Consider the following 19,932-nt stretch of genomic DNA (forward strand, 5'->3'; position numbering starts at 1 on the left):
CACCACCAAACCAGTATTTTATGAAATGCTGAAGGGTATTCTTTAAGAATAGGAAGAAGAAGAAAAAGGAAAAGATAAAAATTATGAACAACAAAGTGACAACAAATACATACCTATCAACAAGTGACACTAAAAATCAAGTGAATAAAAAGTCTGATGAACAGAATAAACTGGTGAATATAATAGGATCAGGAGCATAGAAAGGGAGTGGACTGACAATTCTCAGGGGAAAGGGGTGTAGGAAGAGACTGGACAAAAATTGTACACCTATAGATGAGGACAGTGTGGGGGGGTGGTAAGGGCAAAGGGTGGGGTGAGAACCGGTGAAGGGGAGCTATGAGGGAAAAAAGAGGAACAACTGTAATAATCTGAACAATAAAAATTTATCAGAAAAAAAAAATAGAGAGACAAGAAACAACCCCCAAATGAGAGAAAACAAGGAATCTCCAGAAAAAGAATTAGGCAAGCAACCTATCAGACATAAACTTCAAAGCAATGGTTATAAAGATGCTTAAGGAACTTAGTGCAAATTACAACAACATGAAAAGGAAAATAGAGCCATGAACAAGAACCAGACAGAAATGAAGAGTGATATATCTGACATCAAGAACACACTGGAAGGGATTAAAAGTAGAATGGATAAAGAAGAGGATAGAATCAGTGATTTGGAAGATAAGGTAGAGATAAATACCCAATTAGAGCAGCAAATAGAAAAAAAAGAATTAAAAAGCAGGAAGATAGCTTAAGGGAGCTCTGGTACAACATGAAACATAACAATATTCACCTTATGGGAATACCAGAAGGGGAAGAGGTAAGCAAGGAACAGAGAACCTTTTTGAAGAAATAATGACAGAAAACTTCCCCAACCTGATGAAGGAAAATGTCACACAAGTTCAGGAGGCACAGAGTCCCAATCAAGATGAACTCAAAGAGATTCACACATAAACCCATCATAATTAAAATGGCAAATGTTAAAGACAAAAAAGAATCTTAAAAGCAGCAAGAGACAGACAGAAAATTACCTTCAAAGGAGTTTCAATTAGAATGTCAACTGACTTCTCAATAGAAACACTTTAGGCCAGAAGGGAGTGGCATGAAGTACTTGTTGTTGGTATCACTGGGAGGAATTGACCTCCAGGCCAATTGGTTGTGAGGATCAGCTGTGTTTATGATGGGAGAACTTCTGTGCTGGAGACACCCTTATGGGGCAAGATTTGCTTCAGTGGGGCTTTGGTGCTCACTGGCAGCCCCTAAGTGTGTCCCTTATGGATCTGTAGGATGGTCCTACTCTGACCCCTGGGTACACTGGCTCTTGGATCTCCAAGGAGGTGCTAATTTAGCCTCTGCCTGAGGCCACCCAGCAGGAGCTACGGAGAGATCTGCAGATTCCTTCTCTTTGTTTGGGGTTTGGAGGTGCCCAGATGAGGCCCAGCTGTGAAACAATGCAAGCTGCTGTCAAGCCTTGGGTCTTCTTTTGGAGGCTCTGGGGCTCTTTGACCCAGCTGCAGTATGTTAGGTTTCAGATTGCAAAGGGCCAGGCCATTCATATGTAAAAGCCTCTGCGCACAGCTTGGGTGGGGTTGTAAATTGGGTGGGGTCTCAGGGAATCACCAGGGTGGAGCAAACAGCAATGGCTGACTGTCAGCCCTGCCTGGAAGAGGTCCCATGTCTCTGTGTCCCGCAGCACTGTGCAGAAACAATGATCGTTGCAAGCACCTCTTGAGAGAAAGCCACCCTCGAGTTCCACCCGATGCCAGACAGTCCAGTTTCTCCGCCTATGAGTCTGGGTCCCCAGAGTCTCGCCCAGAATTGGAGTTCAGAGCAGTCGGGAGCTTGTATCTCCCTACTGATTGAAAAAGACAACAGCGTACTCAGTTGCCAGCCCTTACCGTGCACACGCCTCTGTACCTCTGCATTTCACTTCTGCAGTTCTGCCTCTCCTCCAAGTCTCAGTGTGCTTTTCTCTTTCCTTCTAGTTGTATAATTTCCACTCAGCCAGCCTTCCCGTGTTTCTGGATGATGTCCGTTTTGTCTTTTAGTTGTAGTTTTGAAGTGGTTGTGTGAGGCAGCAAGTTCAGGTGTTTACCTATGCCACCATCTTGGTTTCTCTCCTGTCTCTCCATTTTAGCTATCTTGTTGTATTTGCTTCTATGTATTAGATAGAACTGCTTTAGCTCCCAGTCTTTGTGAGATGGCCTTATACTAGTATAGAAAGTGTCTTGAAGGGTCCAGTGGTGTAGTCTCTTTGTTTCCTTAAGCTGGATGCTCTAGGGGTGTCCCTTGTGTGTGTTGTTTGGGCTCTCCTGTTTTAACTGGAACTTGAATTTTGATGTCCCATTTGTGGGAGGGATCTCCCCTCCGACTTGCTGCCAGTAAGGTTCAACCCCAATGTTGTAGTATCAGCTGTTATACAGGTGCTTGGGGTCCACTATTTGTGGGGCTTGCTGGATTTTGCTCTGATGTTGTTGTATGGTCCTTTGGTATGTCTATCCTGAGCCTCTTGAGAGCTTCTCTAATGTAGGTGAATGTGAGTAACTGTCCCTTTCTGGCCCTGGGCAACCTGAGGTCCAATGGATTGAATCCCCTAGTAGTCCAGTGTTTGGGGACTCTGCCTTGAGTCTCATACCTTTATTGACTTTGTTCTGAGCTAGTCCTGCAGATGTCATCTGCAAGCACTTGGGATCCCAGTGACTTTTGCCTCACTGAGCAGTCCGGGATGGTGTTTGTGGCAGGGACCCAAACTGCTGTTTCTAACTAATTAGATCAGGCAAAGACTCAAAGCCTCCAGAAAACCGCCTCTGCCTGAAGACTGATTGGATTCAGTCTGGAGTAGCCTCAAGCTATTGTCCACAGGTGGGGTGAGAGATTTTCCAACAGGGTTGGGCAATTGCTTCTGCCTGGAGGCTAATTGTTATTCTCAGTCTCTTAATGGGCCTCAGAAACTCCACAGGGTGGGGCAGGGGATTTTCCAATAGGGTACATCAACTGTCTTTCCCCCAGGCAAGAACCACAGAATAGCAAAAGTTTGCTTGAGAAAGATAACTTCCGCAGCACGAGGGAATGACTCAGAGCAGGAAACTGGGGTGTCTGCCTTCTGAGCTCTAACCCCAGATTCCCCAACCCTGGCTTATGTTTATTCAGCTCCAGTCCACTCTGCCCTCCCTCTGCCAGAGCCCAAGGTGAGTGGCTGCATTCAAAATGTTGTTCATTGACCCTTTAAGAGGGTGCCTGCATTTCCATCCATGTCTCTCTGACAGACAGCAACCTTGCTGCTTTTCACAGGCAGATGTTATCTGTGCACCTTTCTAAGTTCGGGTGCTCTCTGCTGGGGGTCCCAACTTGGGGATTAGACTGCACAATTCTCAGTGACAACCCCCCAATAGCTGAGATATCTCTCTGGAACTTCAGCTGCAGTCTGTGGGAGCCTGATAGCCATTTTGCACCTCCACCCACCCTACCGGTCTGTATGTGGTCTCCACTTTCTGTCCTTGGTTATCAGGGTTCTCTCCAGCTAGTCTTCAGTTGATTATTCAGGGTGGGGTTTATTTTTGTATTTTAGTTATAATTCCAGTTTGGTCCTGGGAGCATGTCTGTAAGCTTCCACGTACTCTGCTGCCATTTTTAATCCCTCTATCTTTTTTTATCCTGTAGGGGAAAGTTGTTTTTCTGGATCCTGGGGATCGGAGCGGGGAGTGACCATCGGAGAGCCAGCTCTGAGGCAGCCCACTCCCACAAACCGGTAGTGAGTGCCACAGGGAAAGAAGGTTCTAACACTGCCCAGAGAGGCCATAGATAGACCCAGAAGTCAATCCAGAAACACTGCCACCCAGGGGCTGAATCACAAATTGACTCTTGTGTAATCAAAAATAAAGGAATACGAGAAATTAAGACACACCGCCTGCTTAAAATCAGGACTGGCTTACAACACTGAAGAGCAGTGTAACGCAAGGAACTGCAATACTGTCCGGACTGAGAAACAGGCATGCCAAACAGAACAACAGAGGAAGTGAATGACCTTCACTACTCCACATTTTATTTTATTTTATTTTATTTTTCATTTTTTGCATCTTTTACTCAAGAAACTAATTTTTTTTCTTTTTTCCTCACTTGATTTTACCTTTTTAATTATTACATTTTTATTTTCAATCCGTATTATAACTACTACTATTTTATCTTTTTTTTTTTAAAGTGTCATTTTATTTTCTCTTCATTTTATTTTGGGATTAGTGTTCTACATTCTATTTTCATCTTTTTTTTAGCATCGTTTTACTCTATCTCAACTCTACCTTTATGCCATCACTCTCTTCCTAACCTTCCCCTTTTCTGTGTCCTGTTTATCTTACCCCTTTCCTGCTTTAGATTTTCCCTATTCTTTCTGTTTACCCCTTGTTAAAATTTCACCCTACTTACATATCTAATCTCCAATCCCCTGCTCCAAGTCCATACACACCTCTCTCTTCGCTGTCTTAACTATCCAAAAAATTGTTTTTCTCTCTTTTTGTTGTTGTTTGCTTGAATGTTGATTATATCAAATTTTTATGCTTTATTGTGAGATTGTTTTGCTTATTCTTCTTTTGTTTGTTTATTTTTTTTGTTTGTTTTCTGCTTCTGTTTTCCCTTGCCTCACTCAATATTAGTTGGTGTTGTAGTTTGTATTAATCCTCAGGTACTTCTTGCTGGCATTTGCTGGGATTAGTGATTGTTCTACTGGAGTTTTATCCCCAATATATAGTTTGTTCCCCTTTCTCTCTTAGTCTCTTTCTTGTCTCTCTTACTTTTTTTTTTCCTTTTCCCAATTTCATTTTGACACTCCTTTTTTTTTCTTTCCTTTCTTTTTTTTCCCTCTTCTTCTTTCTCTCCTATCCCCTAATTTGCCTTTCTCTGGTGGTCACCTTTATTGGAGGTTATTAATATCATGAATATATTTCTGTTCAGTGCCTTGTGTGTTGTACCTGGTTGTGTTGTATTTTGTGCCTTTAAATCAATGCAGGAGAGAGAGAACTACATAACCAGACACCCGAAGAAGAATGACCATGGGGAGACAAAGAAACAGCCCGCATATGAAAGAAAAGCAGGCATCACCAGAAAAGGAAGTAAACAAAATGGAAGCAAGCAACCTTCCAGAAAAAGAATTCAGAGACATGGTCATAAGGTGGCTGAAAAGAATGGAAGACAAATTTGACAATATGAGCAAGAACCAAGAGGAAATGAAGAAGAACCAAGAAGAAATGAAAAATGACATCGCTGCTGTAAAGAACTCAATAGAAAGCATCAAGAGTAGACTAGAAGAAGCAGAGGACCGCATCAGTGAGCTAGAAGACAAGATGGGAAAAAATACCCAAGTAGAGCAACTTCTAGAAAAAAAAATTAAAAGGCAGGAGGAGAGCCTAAGGGAACTTTGGGACAACATGAAACAAAACAACATCCGCATAATAGGGGTTCCAGAAGGAAAGGAAGCTGAGCAAGGAATAGAAAACCTGTTTGAAGAAATAATGACAGAAAATTTCCCTGATATAGGGAAGAAAAACCCCACACAAATCCAAGAAGCTCACAGAGTCCCAAGCAAAATGAACCCCAAAAGACCAACGCCAAGGCACATTATAATTAAATTGGCAAACACCAACGACAAAGTAAAAATCTTAAAAGCGGCAAGAGAGAGACAGAAAGTTACATACAAAGGAACCCCCATCAGACTAGCAACTGATTTCTCAACAGAAACTCATCAGGCCAGAAGGGAATGGAATGAAATATACAAAGTCATGCAAAGGAAGGGTCTGAATCCAAGAATACTGTACCCAGCAAGGCTATCAATCAAAATTGAAGGTGAAATCAGGAGCTTCACAGACAAAAAAGAACTAAGGGAATTTATTACCACCAAACCAGCAATGCAAGAAATGCTAAAGGGTCTGCTGTGAAAAAAAAGAAATAGGAAGCGAAGAAGGAACACAGGGGTAAAGAATAAAAATGGCGACAAATAAGTACCTATCAATAATAACTTTAAATGTAAATGGATTAAATGCCCCAATCAAAAGACATAGGGTAATGGATTGGATAAGAAAACAGGACCCATATATCTGCTGTCTACAAGAAACTCACCTCAGAAAAAAAGATGCACACAGACTGAGGGTGAAGGGATGGAAAAAGGTTTTCCAGGCAAATGGAACTGAAAAAAAAAGCTGGGGTAGCAATACTTATATCTGACAAATTAGATCTCAAAGTGAAGGACATAACAAGAGATAAGGAAGGCCACTTCATAATACTAAAGGGAGCAATCCAACAAGAAGAAATAACTCTGGTAAACATATATGCACCCAATACAGGAGCACCCAAATACATAAAAAAACTCGTGGAGTATATCAAGGGAGAGATTGACAGCAATACAATCATAGTAGAAGACTTTAATACCCCACTATCACCATTGGACAAATCCTCTAAACAAAAAATCAGCAAAGAAACATCAATCCTAAATGACTCACTAGACCAGATGGAATTAATTGACATCTTCAGAACATTTCACCCCAAAGCCACAGAATATACATTTTTCTCAAGTGCACATGGGTCATTTTCAAAGATAGACCATATGTTGGGACATAGGCAAAATCTCTTCAAATTCAAGAAGATAGAAATCATATCAAGCATCTTCTCAGACCACAGTGGCATAAAACTGGAAATCAACTACAATAAAAACAACCCAAAGAAATCAAACACCTGGAGACTAAACAGCATGCTATTAAACAATGACTGGGTTACCAGAGAGATCAAAGAAGAAATAAATAACATCATGGCAAGAAATGACAATGAAAACACTACAATCCAAAATCTATGGGACACAGCGAAAGCAGTCTTGAGAGGGAAGTTCATAGCTCTACAAGCCTACTGCAAAAAAACAAGAAACAATGGTAATAAATTACCTAACCATACAACTCAAAGAGTTAGAAAAAGAGCAACAAGAAAAGCCCAGTGTAAGCAGAAGGAAGGAAATAATAAAGATCAGTGCAGAGGTAAACGACATAGAGACCAAAGAAACAATACAAAAGATCAACAAAACCAAGAGCTGGTTCTTTGAAAGGATAAACAAGATTGATGAACCTCTAGCCAGGCTCACCAAGAAGCAAAGAGAGAGGACCCAAATAAACAAAATCAGACATGAAAGAGGTGAAATAAGAACAGACCCCACCGAAATACAAAGGATTGTTAAAAAATACTATGAACAACTCTATTCCAACAAACTGGACAAACTGGAGGAAATGGACATATTCCTAGAAAAATATAACCTTCCAAAACTCAATCAGGAAGAATCTAAACAGCTCAATATGCCAGTAACTATGGAAGAAATTGAAGCAGTCATCAAAAAGCTTCTGGCAAACAAAAGTCCGTGGCCAGATGGCTTCACAGGAGAGTCTAATCAAACATTCAGGAAGAACTAAAACTTATCCTCCTCAGACTATTCAAAAAAATTCAAGAGGAAGGAACACTTCTAAGCTCCTTCTATGAAGCCAGCATCACCCTAATACCAAAACCAGATAAAGACAACACAATGAAGGAGAATTACAGGCCAATATCCCTCATGAACGTAGATGCCAAAATCCTCAACAAAATTCTAGCAAATAGGATCCAGCAGTACATCAGAAAGATCATACACCATGACCAAGTAGGATTCATCCCAGGAATGCAAGGATGGTACAATATCTGCAAATCAATAAATGTGATACATCACATAAACAAATTGAGAGATAAAAGTCACATAGTCATATCAATTTATGCAGAAAAAGCATTTGACAAAATCCAACACACTTTCTTGATAAAAACTCTCAACAAGGTGGGAATAAAAGGATAATACCTCAACATAATAAAAGTTATATATGATAAACCCACAGCTAACATCATAGTCAATGGGAAAAAACTAAAACCATTTCCCCTAAGAACAGGAGCAAGACAGGGATGCCCACTCTCACCACTCCTGTTTGACACAGTACTGGAAGTATTAGCCATTGCTGTAGAGAGCCATCTGGGAAGGCACATGGATACTTTTTTAATTCTTATCAGCTGAGCCCAAGGGCACTGGCAGAATCCTGTTATCAGTACCCATGTACTTGGAATGAGGAACAAAAAGGACCTTGACCCACCCAAAATAAGGAGCTTACTCAGATCCTGATGAATAGGATTTGGGCACACCCAAAACTCCTTTTGATCATAAAATCCCTTTTGGAAACCAATAAATATGCTGTGTTGTCTGAGGTGAGTGTGACTGTCTCTGTATCAGAGGACAGGAAGCCACCCGGCACCCAGCTTGAATCTATTTCTGTCTCTTTTCTCTTTCTTTCTCTAATTTCTTAATCCCCAGCTCCTCCCCTCAGGATCCTGTCTTTCTCCCTTTCCGTGCGGGAAGAGGAAAAGGAAGAAACACCACACCACACATTGCAATTAGACAAGAAGAAGAAATAAAAGGCATCCAAATTGGAAAAGAAGAAGTAAAGCTGTCCTTATTTGCAGATGACACGATATTGTACATAAAAAACCCAAAAGACTCCATCAAAAAACTAACAGACTTAATAAATGAATTCGGCAATGTAGCAGGATACAAAATTAACGCCAAGAAATCTATGGTGCTGGGAGCCATAAAAGCAGAATTTGGTCTTACTTCCTGGTCAGCCCTACTTCCTGATTGAGCAAGGACAAAGAGCAAGGACAAAGAAAGCCCGTGCGCGCCAAGGGCCAGAAGAACCCCCCACATCAGAATAACCAATCAGCTAGGACAGATACCCAGTCCCCAACCAATCATCCCATGGCAACTCCTTATCCTACCCCTCCCCTCCTGAGTGCTTATATACCGCAACACTCGAATAAAAAAACGAGGCTTGATCAGAACCTTGTCTTGCCTCCGTTCTTCGCGTTCCTTGTTTGTTTCATTCTCTTAGGTGGTTCCTGCGTGCCCTCGTTGCTGCCCCGCGGGCCGGGGCACTATGGCATTTCTATACACCAATAGTGAACGTACAGAAAGAGAGACTAAAAAAGCAATCCCATTTACCATTGCACCAAAAAAATTAAGATACTTAGGAATAAACCTAACCAAAAAGGTAAAAGACATCTACGCGGAAAACTACAGGACACTGAAAAAAGAGATAGAGGAAGACTTAAACAGATGGAAGAACATACCATGTTCATGGATTGGTAGAATCAACATCATTAAAATGTCCATACTACCCAAAGCAATCTATAGATTCAATGAACTCCCCATTAAAATACCAACAGCATATTTCACAGACCTAGAAAGAACTCTCCAAAAATTCATCTGGAATAAAAAAGAAGACCCCGAATAGCCACAGCAATCCTGAGAAAGAAGAATAAAATAGGAGGGATTGCAATACCAGATTTCAAGCTGTATTACAAAGCCACTGTCCTCAAAACAGCCTGGTACTGGCACAAGAACAGACATATAGATCAATGGAATAGAATAGAGAATCCAGATATCGACCCAAACCACTATGCGCAATTAATATTTGACAAAGGAGGCATGAGCATACAATGGAGTCAAGACAGTCTCTTCAATAAATGGTATTGGGAAAATTGGACAGATACATATGAAACTATACCATCAACTTACACCATACACAAAAATAAACTCAAAATGGATACAGGACTTAAACATAAGATGGGAAACCATAAAAATACTAGAGGAATCCACAGGCAGCAAAATCTCAGACATATGCCGAAAGAACTTTTTCACTGATACTGCCCCTAGGGCAACGGAAGCCAAAGAGAAAATAAACAAATGGGACTACATCAAAATAAAAAGCTTTTGCACAGCAAAAGAAACCATCAACAAAACAACAAGAAACCCCACTGTATGGGAGAACATATTTGCAAATGTTATCACTGATAAAGGTTTAATCTCCAACATCTACACGCAGCTTATACAACTTAATAAAAGGAAGATAAATGATCCAATAAAAAAATGGGCAACGGACCTAAATAGAATCTTTTCGAAAGAAGACAGAAGGAAGGCCAAGAGACACATGAAAACATGCTCAAAGTCACTAATTATCCTAGAGATGCAAATCAAAACAACAATGCGATACCATCTCACACCTGTCAGAATGGCTATCATCAACAAATCAACAAACAACAAGTGTTGGCGAGGATGTGGAGAAAAAGGAACCCTCGTGCACTGCTGGTGGGAATGCAGACTGGTGCAGCCACTGTGGAGAACAGTATGGAGTTTCCGCAAAAAACTGAAAATGGAACTCCCATTTGACCCAGTAATCCCACTCCTAGGAATATATCCTAAGAAACTAGAAACACCAATCAGAAAGGATATATGCACCCCTATGTTCATAGCAGCACAATTTACAATAGCTAAGATTTGGAAACAGTCTAGGTGCCCGTCAGCAGATGACTGGATCAGAAAACTATGGTACATCTACACAATGGAATACTATGCTGCCATAGAAAAGAAGGAATTACTACCATTTGTAGGCACCTGGATGGAATTAGAGAACATTATGCTAAGTGAAATAAGCCAGTCAATGAAAGAAAAATATCACATGATCTCACTCATTTGGGGATAATGAAAAACATTATAAACTGATGAACAAAAAGATAGATACAGAGGCAGTAAAGCATCAAACAGACTGTCAAATTACAGCGGTAAGGTTAGGGAGAGGTGGGGGAAATAAGAGATCAACTGAAGGACTTATATGCATGCATATAAGAGTAACCAATGCATGCAAAACATTGGGGGGTGAGGGCATGTATGGGAGTGGGGTGGCAATGGTAAGATATGTACACATATAATACCTTAATAAAAAAAATAGAAAAAATAAATAAATAAATAAATAATCCTGTGAGAAGAAAAAAAAACAAAACAGTACAACACTATCACTGAAAATGTGATTACTGCAAACAATGTAGACACTTTTCTGCAGTTCTTTTGTCCTTAGGGATAGATAGTCAAATGCTGTGTTTTAATCCACATGCAATAGTGCTATGGCCACTACTGAATATATATATTTAGGTTAATTTGTTTCATTTCATTTTCCATTTTTATGGATTGCTTTAAAATTTTATTTTATAATTATATAAAATGTTGACTCAGTTATAAACTCAAATTTACAAAACAAGGCATCTTCAAAGACATCTGAGTTCCATCACAGTCTTTGTTATTATCATTTATGTCAAAGTTTCATCACGCACAACAAACCCCCTGGTGAGATTCAGCTGACCTGGTATCTGTCCCTATAGTTTTGCCTTTTACAGAATATTATATAAATGGGATAGTACAATTTGTAGCTTTGGGAGTCATTTAGCAAAATGCATTTGAAGTTCATCCACGGTGTTTGGGTACCAATAGTTCATTCATTTTTGTTGCTGAGTAATATCTGTTGTTCAGAGGTACCACATTAACCTGTTGAGGGACATCTGGGTAGTTTCCAGACAGTTGTTTTCACAGTTTGTCTTTTTTGATAGGTCTGGTGAATCTGGCCCTTTCTAGACTCTTCAAACCAAACAGTAAAAGAAAATAGTGATCTGTTCCTGTGTTCTCAAGGGGCTTGGCCAGCATCAAAATAATTAAATTTCATTTCCCAGAAGTTGACAAAACACCTCTGAAACTCAACACCACCTTTGTTCCCATTTGCCTCTGATCTATGGTTCACCACATGCCAAATGGCTGTTCTCACTGGAACTAACACACACTGTTTGGAAGCAGAATTCTCAGCTTTTATTCATATATTTTATAAGCAAAATCCTTTTTATCACCTATGAATGATTTTGAGAAAGGCTCTGGCCTCTACTTTGGGCTCACCTACAGCCATGCTTGAAGATCTTCAGTGACACAAAGCAGAATGAACCCCACTCCCATGTGTCCAAGGTCTGTTATTTGGTCACCAGGAATGATGCCCTGAGGACATTTTCTGTTTTAGGATGTTTCTTGAAAATAAACTCTTTTACTTGGGGAAAGAAAAGGGTTTTATCACTATTTCCAACCTTTTCCACTTCATTTTTAGTAACCTATTTGTATATTAACTCTATCTCTCCGTCTCAGACTCTCTCTGCCTCTCATCATTCACACAGTACCCTCCTCCTTACAAAAAGGATCTGAGATGGCTTAAGAAATGCTTTGAGGGTTACAAAATGTAGAATGATCTGGGGAAACTGAGGTTAAAAGAAATATAAAAGTAGGAAAAATCTATTTTGTAAGGGCTGATAAACTCTCTCTTAGAGATGGACAACAATTTTAGCTTTGAGTTTCCTAGGAGTCAATTCAAAGAGAAAAACAGGACCAGTTCCATAATACATAGTCCATATCACCTGTTGAATTTTAAACAAGTGTACACACACACACACACTGAGGCCTGACTGGTATGGGTCTCACTGTATTACTGAGACCTACTGAAATTCCTTCATGATGCAGTTTCTCAATGGCATCCTTGAATTCATTCAGCCATCAATCCTCTGCAGCAGCACTCCTCAAAATGCGGTCCAAGGACACCTGCATCCAACTCTCCTAAGGAGATTATTCAAAATGCAAACTCCTCTGGGTGGACCCAGAATTCATTTTTTTCTAACAAGGCTCCAGTTGATTCTTATGCATACTGACACTTAAGAGTCTGTGCTTTACAGCTCTGCAGTTTGGATCAAGACTGTCCCAGCCTCAGGCTCCACCCACCAAGTAGACTACATCTGGGGTGTCCCGGCAGTGACCAACTGGATAGATCACTATAGGGGATCTACTTAAGGGCTGAGCCCTGTGCCTGGCACCTAGTCGGAGGCCCAGGTGTGTGTATGGAAGGAAAGCAGGAGAATGATGCACTAAAAGCAGCAATCTCTATCAAGAGCACCCTGACTTACCATGCTCCATTCTGTCTTAAACCATTTGGCTCCGCAAGCCTTCAGGTGGCAGGACTGCTGGGTGGGGGGTTTCTCTAGGAAGGAACATTCATAAGGGTCCAGCACTTCAAAGGTGTCTGCATTCTTCCTAACACAAATCACCTCCCTCTGTTGGGTCCCACTGCCACACTCTATGGAGCACTAAAGAAGGAAGCAGAAAAAGATGGTATCACATCACGGGAAGGAGATGAGAATGACTGTCCATCAGGGTATGTCTGCACATGCTTTCTATCATCAATTCAGTGAGGAAGAGCCCAAGGGTATTGGAAAACGTTTCTAGAAGAGAAGTTGCCCATGAATTCCAATTTTCCTAACAGTTCTATGACTGGGGAGGAGAATGGGTGTCCTGAGTCATCACAGCTTCAGGCTACTGGTCACAGATCATGGTGCCCTCGGTGCTGAGACAAATGGTTCCCCATGGTGCCCTCGGTGCTGAGACAAATGGTTCCCCTACAGGAACACATCAGGTGATCACTTTGCTTGTTTCTGTCCAGTAGACTCTTACAGACCCTTGACTGTAAGACAATGAACTAACACATTCGTTTTCTGCCGGTCCCTTAATGGGTGGACACTGGTGATGAATTAGTCTCTCAGAGCCTGCACACCTGTGCATGAAGGACTAAGTTAAAATTCTTTGAAACATACAAAGCTGAATAGAAGATTCTAGACTTGGGACAATATGGCCAACCCTCCGTTCCAACAGGGTGGCCAGCAGGAAGCCTTTCACCATGGGGCCCATTCCTCTCACTTCCCTGGGGTCTGAGCACAGAGGACAGACAATTACATATATTGATGCATTTTGTTAGTTTATGGAAATACGATGCATATAACTATGCACAAATCTATTACTTTGTAAAGCGTTTTTTTATTCACATTTGGTTTACTCAATATATCTTGATTAAAAAGTTTAAAACTTGTGTTGTATAGGCCTTCAGAGACGTTGAAGAATCCACTACCTTTATGGAAAGCTTTTAACAATGTCTATAGCTAAAGTTTTAACATTAGCCTTGCTTCTGTAGTCAGGCACAGGGTCAAACAAAAATAGGGAGGAAACCACATCTCAACAGAAAATGGAAAAATCCAAGCCAATAGACTATGAATTGGTCACATGGGGCACAATTAGCACCACGATTGGCAATTTTTGCTTTGTGCCTTCTTTTCTGCCATCTTCATAGGCATCCAGGAACCTTCTTAGCTTGTATTTCCTATTTTCTTCCATGTTAGTTAGTTATAGAGTTAGTTAATCTACTTGTGCTGGAGGTTAAGTCCCATCCAAGCCTCACAGGCAGACTGTATTCTATCTATTTGGTGTGTACAGTGTGAATTAATGATGTACCCAACATGGGATTTCCCTGGATGTGATCTTTCTCATCTGTGTGTAACAATACTCATCATAACATGTTAGTTCATTATTGATCTGGCACATTTTCACTATATCCATGTTTTGTTCTTCTCTTCCAAGTGCTGCAGACAATGAAAGAACTGGAGGCAGGAGAGGAAAAATAGGCTTCCAGGCAAAAGAGGAGTAAGGATGTAAGGTCAAGGGGACAGCAGGAGCAGAACACTGGACTGAAGTCAGGAGACATAGAAACTAGTCTAGACATTGTCACTGAATAGTCCCGTGTCTTTGGCCAAGACATAGCACTTTCCCAGGTTTCATTGTCTCACCTGCAAACTGGAGGGGTTTGGAAACCGGAAAGACCTACAACTACTCTGAGGGGCCAGGTATAGACCCAGTGCTTGGCAGAACAGCGGACTCTAAACCTTGACCAAAATCTGAGGTTATTTTATGCTATGTTTGTAAAGTCCTTGAAGACATTAGGTAATGAAGGGAGAATGAGCACATATCTCAGCCCTCTCCTACCTTAAATGGCCAGAAACAGCAAAATATGTGTGTGGGAACAAAGGAATGGATGTGTGTAGGTATATGTGTGTGCATGAGACAGTATTTGAAATAGGAAAGGAACTCACCCTTGGTGGACCAGAAATTATGAAGAATCTTTGAATGGTGAAAGATAGATGAGAATAAATTGAAGGAGAAAATTATAGTTCAAAGTGCACATAGAGGAGGGGCTCCTAACTAAGAGGAAGCAGCTCAAATGCTTTGGGCAAGAATGGTGGTGGACATGTGGCTGTGAAAAGCAGGAGGGAGGGGGCCTCAGGACATTGAGAGAGTAGTCAGCTAAGATACTGACCAGGAAACTGACTCTCCCAAGGAAGAAGCAAAAGCATCTGCACCTACTGGGAGCATTCAAGTCAAAGGGAAAAGTGAAAACATTTTTAAATACTCAAGGGCTCAGAAAACTATGGCTTATGAATCCTATTAGAAAGACTTACTGGGTTATGGTCTCTAACAAAATTAAAAAGAACCAGGAAGAAGACACATGATACCAAAGCAGAAGTTGGCAAACTCACCAATAAAAACTATTGTTAATAATGGCTATAGTAACCGACCAGTATGGCTCAATGGTTGCACGTCAACCTATGAACCAAGAGGTCACAGTTCAATTCCTGTTCAGGGCACATGCCTGGGTTGCAGGATCAGTCCCTAGTAAGGAGTGTGCAGGAGGCAGCCGATCAATGATTCTCTGCTATCATTGATGTTTCTATCTCTCTATCCCTCTCTCTTCCTCTCTGAAATCAATACAAATATTTAAAAAAACATTTTAATAAATAAATAATGGCTATATGTTTCTTTTGGGATGACAGAAATATCCTGGAATTAGGTAGTAGTGATGGTTGCACAACTTGGTGGATATACCAAAAAACACTGAATTATACACTTAAAGGGTGAATTTTATGATAAGTGAATTATATTTCAGTAAAAATAACCTTTGAAGGGAAGAAGGCTATTTTAAAATCTAGATTAGTATTTTTCTATAAAATTAATTAACATTAATATGGAGCTAAATCCAGGTGATCTCAACATCTTTATGGAAGTATTATAGATTGAGAGAATGTGGTTATTGATAATGACACTGGAACGTAAGTTTAAAACGGTGTGTTAAATCTTTTTTCTTCTGATATCACTGGATGAATAAAAACAGATTTATAATTTCCAAAATGTTAGAGAAAAAAAATGAAATAAGAAAGTTGGACCAATACAAATGTGTGGAAAGGAAAGAGTGGGAAAAAACACCCCAAGAAAACATGGCAATAGAAAATTAAATGGAAAACACAAAATAACATGGCAGGGAAAAGTCCAAACATATAAATGATTGCAATAAATATGAATGGTTAAAATTTAACTCTTAAAAAATAGAGACTTGCAGATCGGATAAAAATAAAGACAAAAATAGTCCTGCACACAGAAGAATATTTTAAAAAACACATAAGAAGTTGACAAAAGTATACCAGGTGAAAACCAACAAGAAATAAAATGGAGTAATACAAATATCAGATAAAATGTAATTCATGGAGAAAGTGATATTTAATAGGAATAAATCCTTCCACTGAGGGGTGATAACAATTCTTCATGTTTCTATACCTAAAGAATTCCTGCAGCTGCACTTTGGTGGATCACTGTTCTAAGACCAGGAGAGAGTGGAGGTGTATGCTCAGATGCCAGTGAGAATAAATATGATTCAGCGACACAGGCAGACAAGAGGGCTGCTCCTGATCATCAGAGATCGTGAAATACCCCTCAGAGCTAAGACAGTCTAAGGGTGAAGTAAACCCAAAATTGACAGGGGAGAAAGAAAACATCAGGGCATGAATAACAGACTTCGTGGAATACCTTATAAATAAGAGTTGGGCTATTTTGCCTCTTGAGTGGAAAAGATTCCCTAAGTTCTATAGATCTTGTTCTCTTGGGTTAGCTTTCTCCACAAGTTTCAGCACGGCCACTGCGGCACCTGTGCTCAAACTTCTCAGGGAGTCTCTTTAAGTCCATAAAAGTCCTAGGGAAGGACTCTGTTTGATTGGCTTAGGTCACATATTCATCCTGGACTAGTCGCTGTGACCAGGCTGGCAGGGTGTTCAAGGTGTCAACTCTCATTCAAACCATGTAGTAGAAAGGAACATTTATTTTTATATTCTGAAGTCAGTTAATGTTTAAGACTTACCTACTTGCCTTTCAATAAATAAGCATTATCTGTTTCATTTTCTTTGGGAAAATATCAAATTCCCAAGGCAGGGAGGTGCCAGTAGGTTCCAACATCTTTATAAATCCAGAATCAAAGCTCTGTCCACATTCAATCATGTGCTGACTCTTTTGGACAACAGGGCAATAAATTATATGTTTCTAATCTTAGCAGAAATAAAGGCTGCTTTCACCTGGATTCATACCACTCTGTTCTCTGAGTTTAAGCCTAAAGTCAATAGGAGGCCCACAAGCAAAAAAGACCCTGAATCCTGTTTTCCTCTCCTGAGATTGGTAGGCATGCGAGTTGAATTGCATCCCTTATCTTCACCGTGCATGTACACTTACGATCTGATATTACAATTTGACACAGGATTCTTCCTATTGCCTCAATTTACATGGTTATTTGGCATCCTATAGGTACAGTCCATTTTTAATTATCTTCGGGATTTACCTTCTAGGTGTTTTATAACCAATGAAGGATTAGAAACAGCTGGTGGAAAAAATAAACATGGAAAAAAGGGAACTAATATTTATTGAGTACTTCCCATGCCTCAAGCAAGGGGCAACCCGCATATGTATAGTATTTCATGAAAACCCAATAACAACCCCAGGAAGTTCGTATTATTATCCTCACATTTGGATGAAGAAACAGGCTCAGAGAGGTTAAATTAGTTGCCCCAAATCAAATAACTAAGGAGAAGTAGAGCTGGGATCAGTTACTAAGAATGTCTAACTCATACCTACCAGGGTACCATTGGTCATATTTAAATTTTCTTTCTTAATATTTTATATTTTATAGTTTGTATTATAAAACATTAAGTGAAATTTGAGAAAAATCATTTCCCCATGTTGTTTACATAAAAAGACTATATTTTGAAGTGGTTGAGATAATAGGATTCAAAGATTTTCATATTGTTTTTCACTTGCCACTGTATCAATGCACTTTCTACATCTTCCTAATTATTGTTGTTGCACATAATATTTTAACGAGTTATGATATACCATAATATACTGCCCTGCTGTCATGAAATCTCTGTCAAAAAAGCTTTTTTCTTCTATTTATTATTTCCTTAAAATGAATCCCCAGGAGTGGAGTGACTGGGTGAAGGCTAATGAACATTTTTATGGTTCTTGAATTTTATTGCTTTCCAAAGGGGTTATATAAATTTACAAGGACAAGGCAGTCCATTTTTGTCAGGATCTATGTATAAAGCTACTTAAAATAAATAAAATTCTATATGGAGCCAGAGATCCTGATAATGTGTAAATCATGATTATCAGCCAAAAAGTCCTTGTAGAACTAGCCGGCCTTGGGAGTCAAATGCTAAGTGGTCCAAGAACTCAAAATACTGATGGTAATCATAACAAAAAAATAGGAGGGAATGATATTTTCCACATTTTTAGTTCATGCTCAATTTTGGCACAGTAAGGAAAACATGAATTGATCAATTAAGTCAGTTTATTAAAGTATCTAGTTCTTTATAATAAACAACCTCAATTTTTTCTTTTTATGCTTTTTTTTTTTAATTTCTCCAGCTTTATCCTAATATATAAAAAGCCAGGGGCCATCACAACTGAAACAACCAGACGGACGACCGAACACAGGCTGTGTGGGGCAACAAAGCTGGCAGGGGGGTTAGTGAGGAACGACCAAATGACTGAACAGCAGGCTGCGTGGGGCGACCAGGCTGGCAGGGGGCTTAGTGAGGACAACCAAACGACTGAACAGCAGGCTGTGTGGGGCGACCAGGCCAGCAAGGGGGGCAGTTGGGGGCGACCAGGCTGGCAGGGGGGGCAGTTGGGGGAACCAGGCCAGCAGGGGGGGGAGTTAGGGGCTATCAGGCAGGCAGGCAGGTGAGCAGTTAGGAGCCAGCAGTCCCAGATTGTGAGAGGGATGTCCGACTGCCGGTTTAGGCCCGATCCCGGGGATTGGGCCTAAACCGGCAGTCGGACATCCCCTGAGGTGTCCTGGATAGGAGAGGATGCAGGCTGGGTTGAGGGGACTCCACCCCCCTCTGTGCACGATTTCATGCACCGGGCCTCTAGTTGAGGTTTAATTGACAAACACAATTATAATGTATTTAAACTGATGATTTGGTATATGTATACATTTTAAAAGGATTCCCACATTGAGATAACACATACTTACCTTTCTTTTCTGTGTGTGAACACTTAAGTTCTACTGTCTTAGCAAATTTCAGTTATACAGTACAGTGTTATGAACTATAGTCACCATGATATACGTTAGATCTTTAGACCTCATTCATCTAATAACTGAAAGTTTTACCAACCTCTTCCCATTTCCTCCAGCCCAGCCCCTGGAAATCACCATTCTACCCTCTATGAGTCTGTTGTTTTTTTTTAAATTCCACAGATTATTGATACCATGCAGTATTTTTTCTCTGTCTGACTTATTTTACTTAGCATAATACCCTCCAGGTTCATCCATATTGTTGTAAAAGGCAGGATTTCCCTTTTTTAAAATGCTGAATAATATTCCTATGAATATTTTCTTATCCATCCATCTGTTGATGGACACATAGGTTGTTTCCATACGTTGGCTATTGTGAATAATGCTGCTTTGAGCATAAGTGTGCAGATATGTCTTTGAGATAATGATTTTATTTCCTTTGGCTATACCTCCAGAGATAGGATTTCTGGGTCATGTTTATTTCTGCTTCTGACACTCAAATTCAGATCAAACTGGCTTTATTAACAATGATAGCAGCAGTAGCTGTGGTTTATTGTACATTTATTGTATGTCAGGCACTGTGCTACATACTTAAAATACATTACTTCATTTCTTCTAAAAATAACCTCTAAGGTGCTATCGCTACCAACATTTTATAGACAAAGAAACCATACTACACCATGAGCTTCCCTGAGGGCAGGAATATTTATTGTGTTCAAGTGCTTAGAAGAGAACATAATAAATGCTCAATAAATAGTGTTGACTGAAT

General features: G+C 40.1%; 1 protein-coding gene across 2 annotated transcripts in view; it reads right to left on the reverse strand.

The window, feature by feature from the left end:
• The window catches only part of THSD4 (thrombospondin type 1 domain containing 4), a gene marked incomplete at both ends in the record, with an annotated part of 709,334 nt that overhangs the window by 15,094 nt on the left and 674,308 nt on the right, over positions 1-19,932 (reverse strand). For both annotated transcript variants that reach the window (XM_080656972.1, XM_080656973.1), the window contains one exon: positions 12,850-13,029. In XM_080656972.1, coding sequence (XP_080513098.1) covers positions 12,850-13,029 — 180 coding nt within the window. The remainder of the gene's footprint in view (positions 1-12,849; positions 13,030-19,932) is intronic.

Source organism: Plecotus auritus (assembly GCF_963455305.1).
Source record: "Plecotus auritus genome assembly, chromosome: 1".
Taxonomy (NCBI): domain Eukaryota; kingdom Metazoa; phylum Chordata; class Mammalia; order Chiroptera; family Vespertilionidae; genus Plecotus; species Plecotus auritus.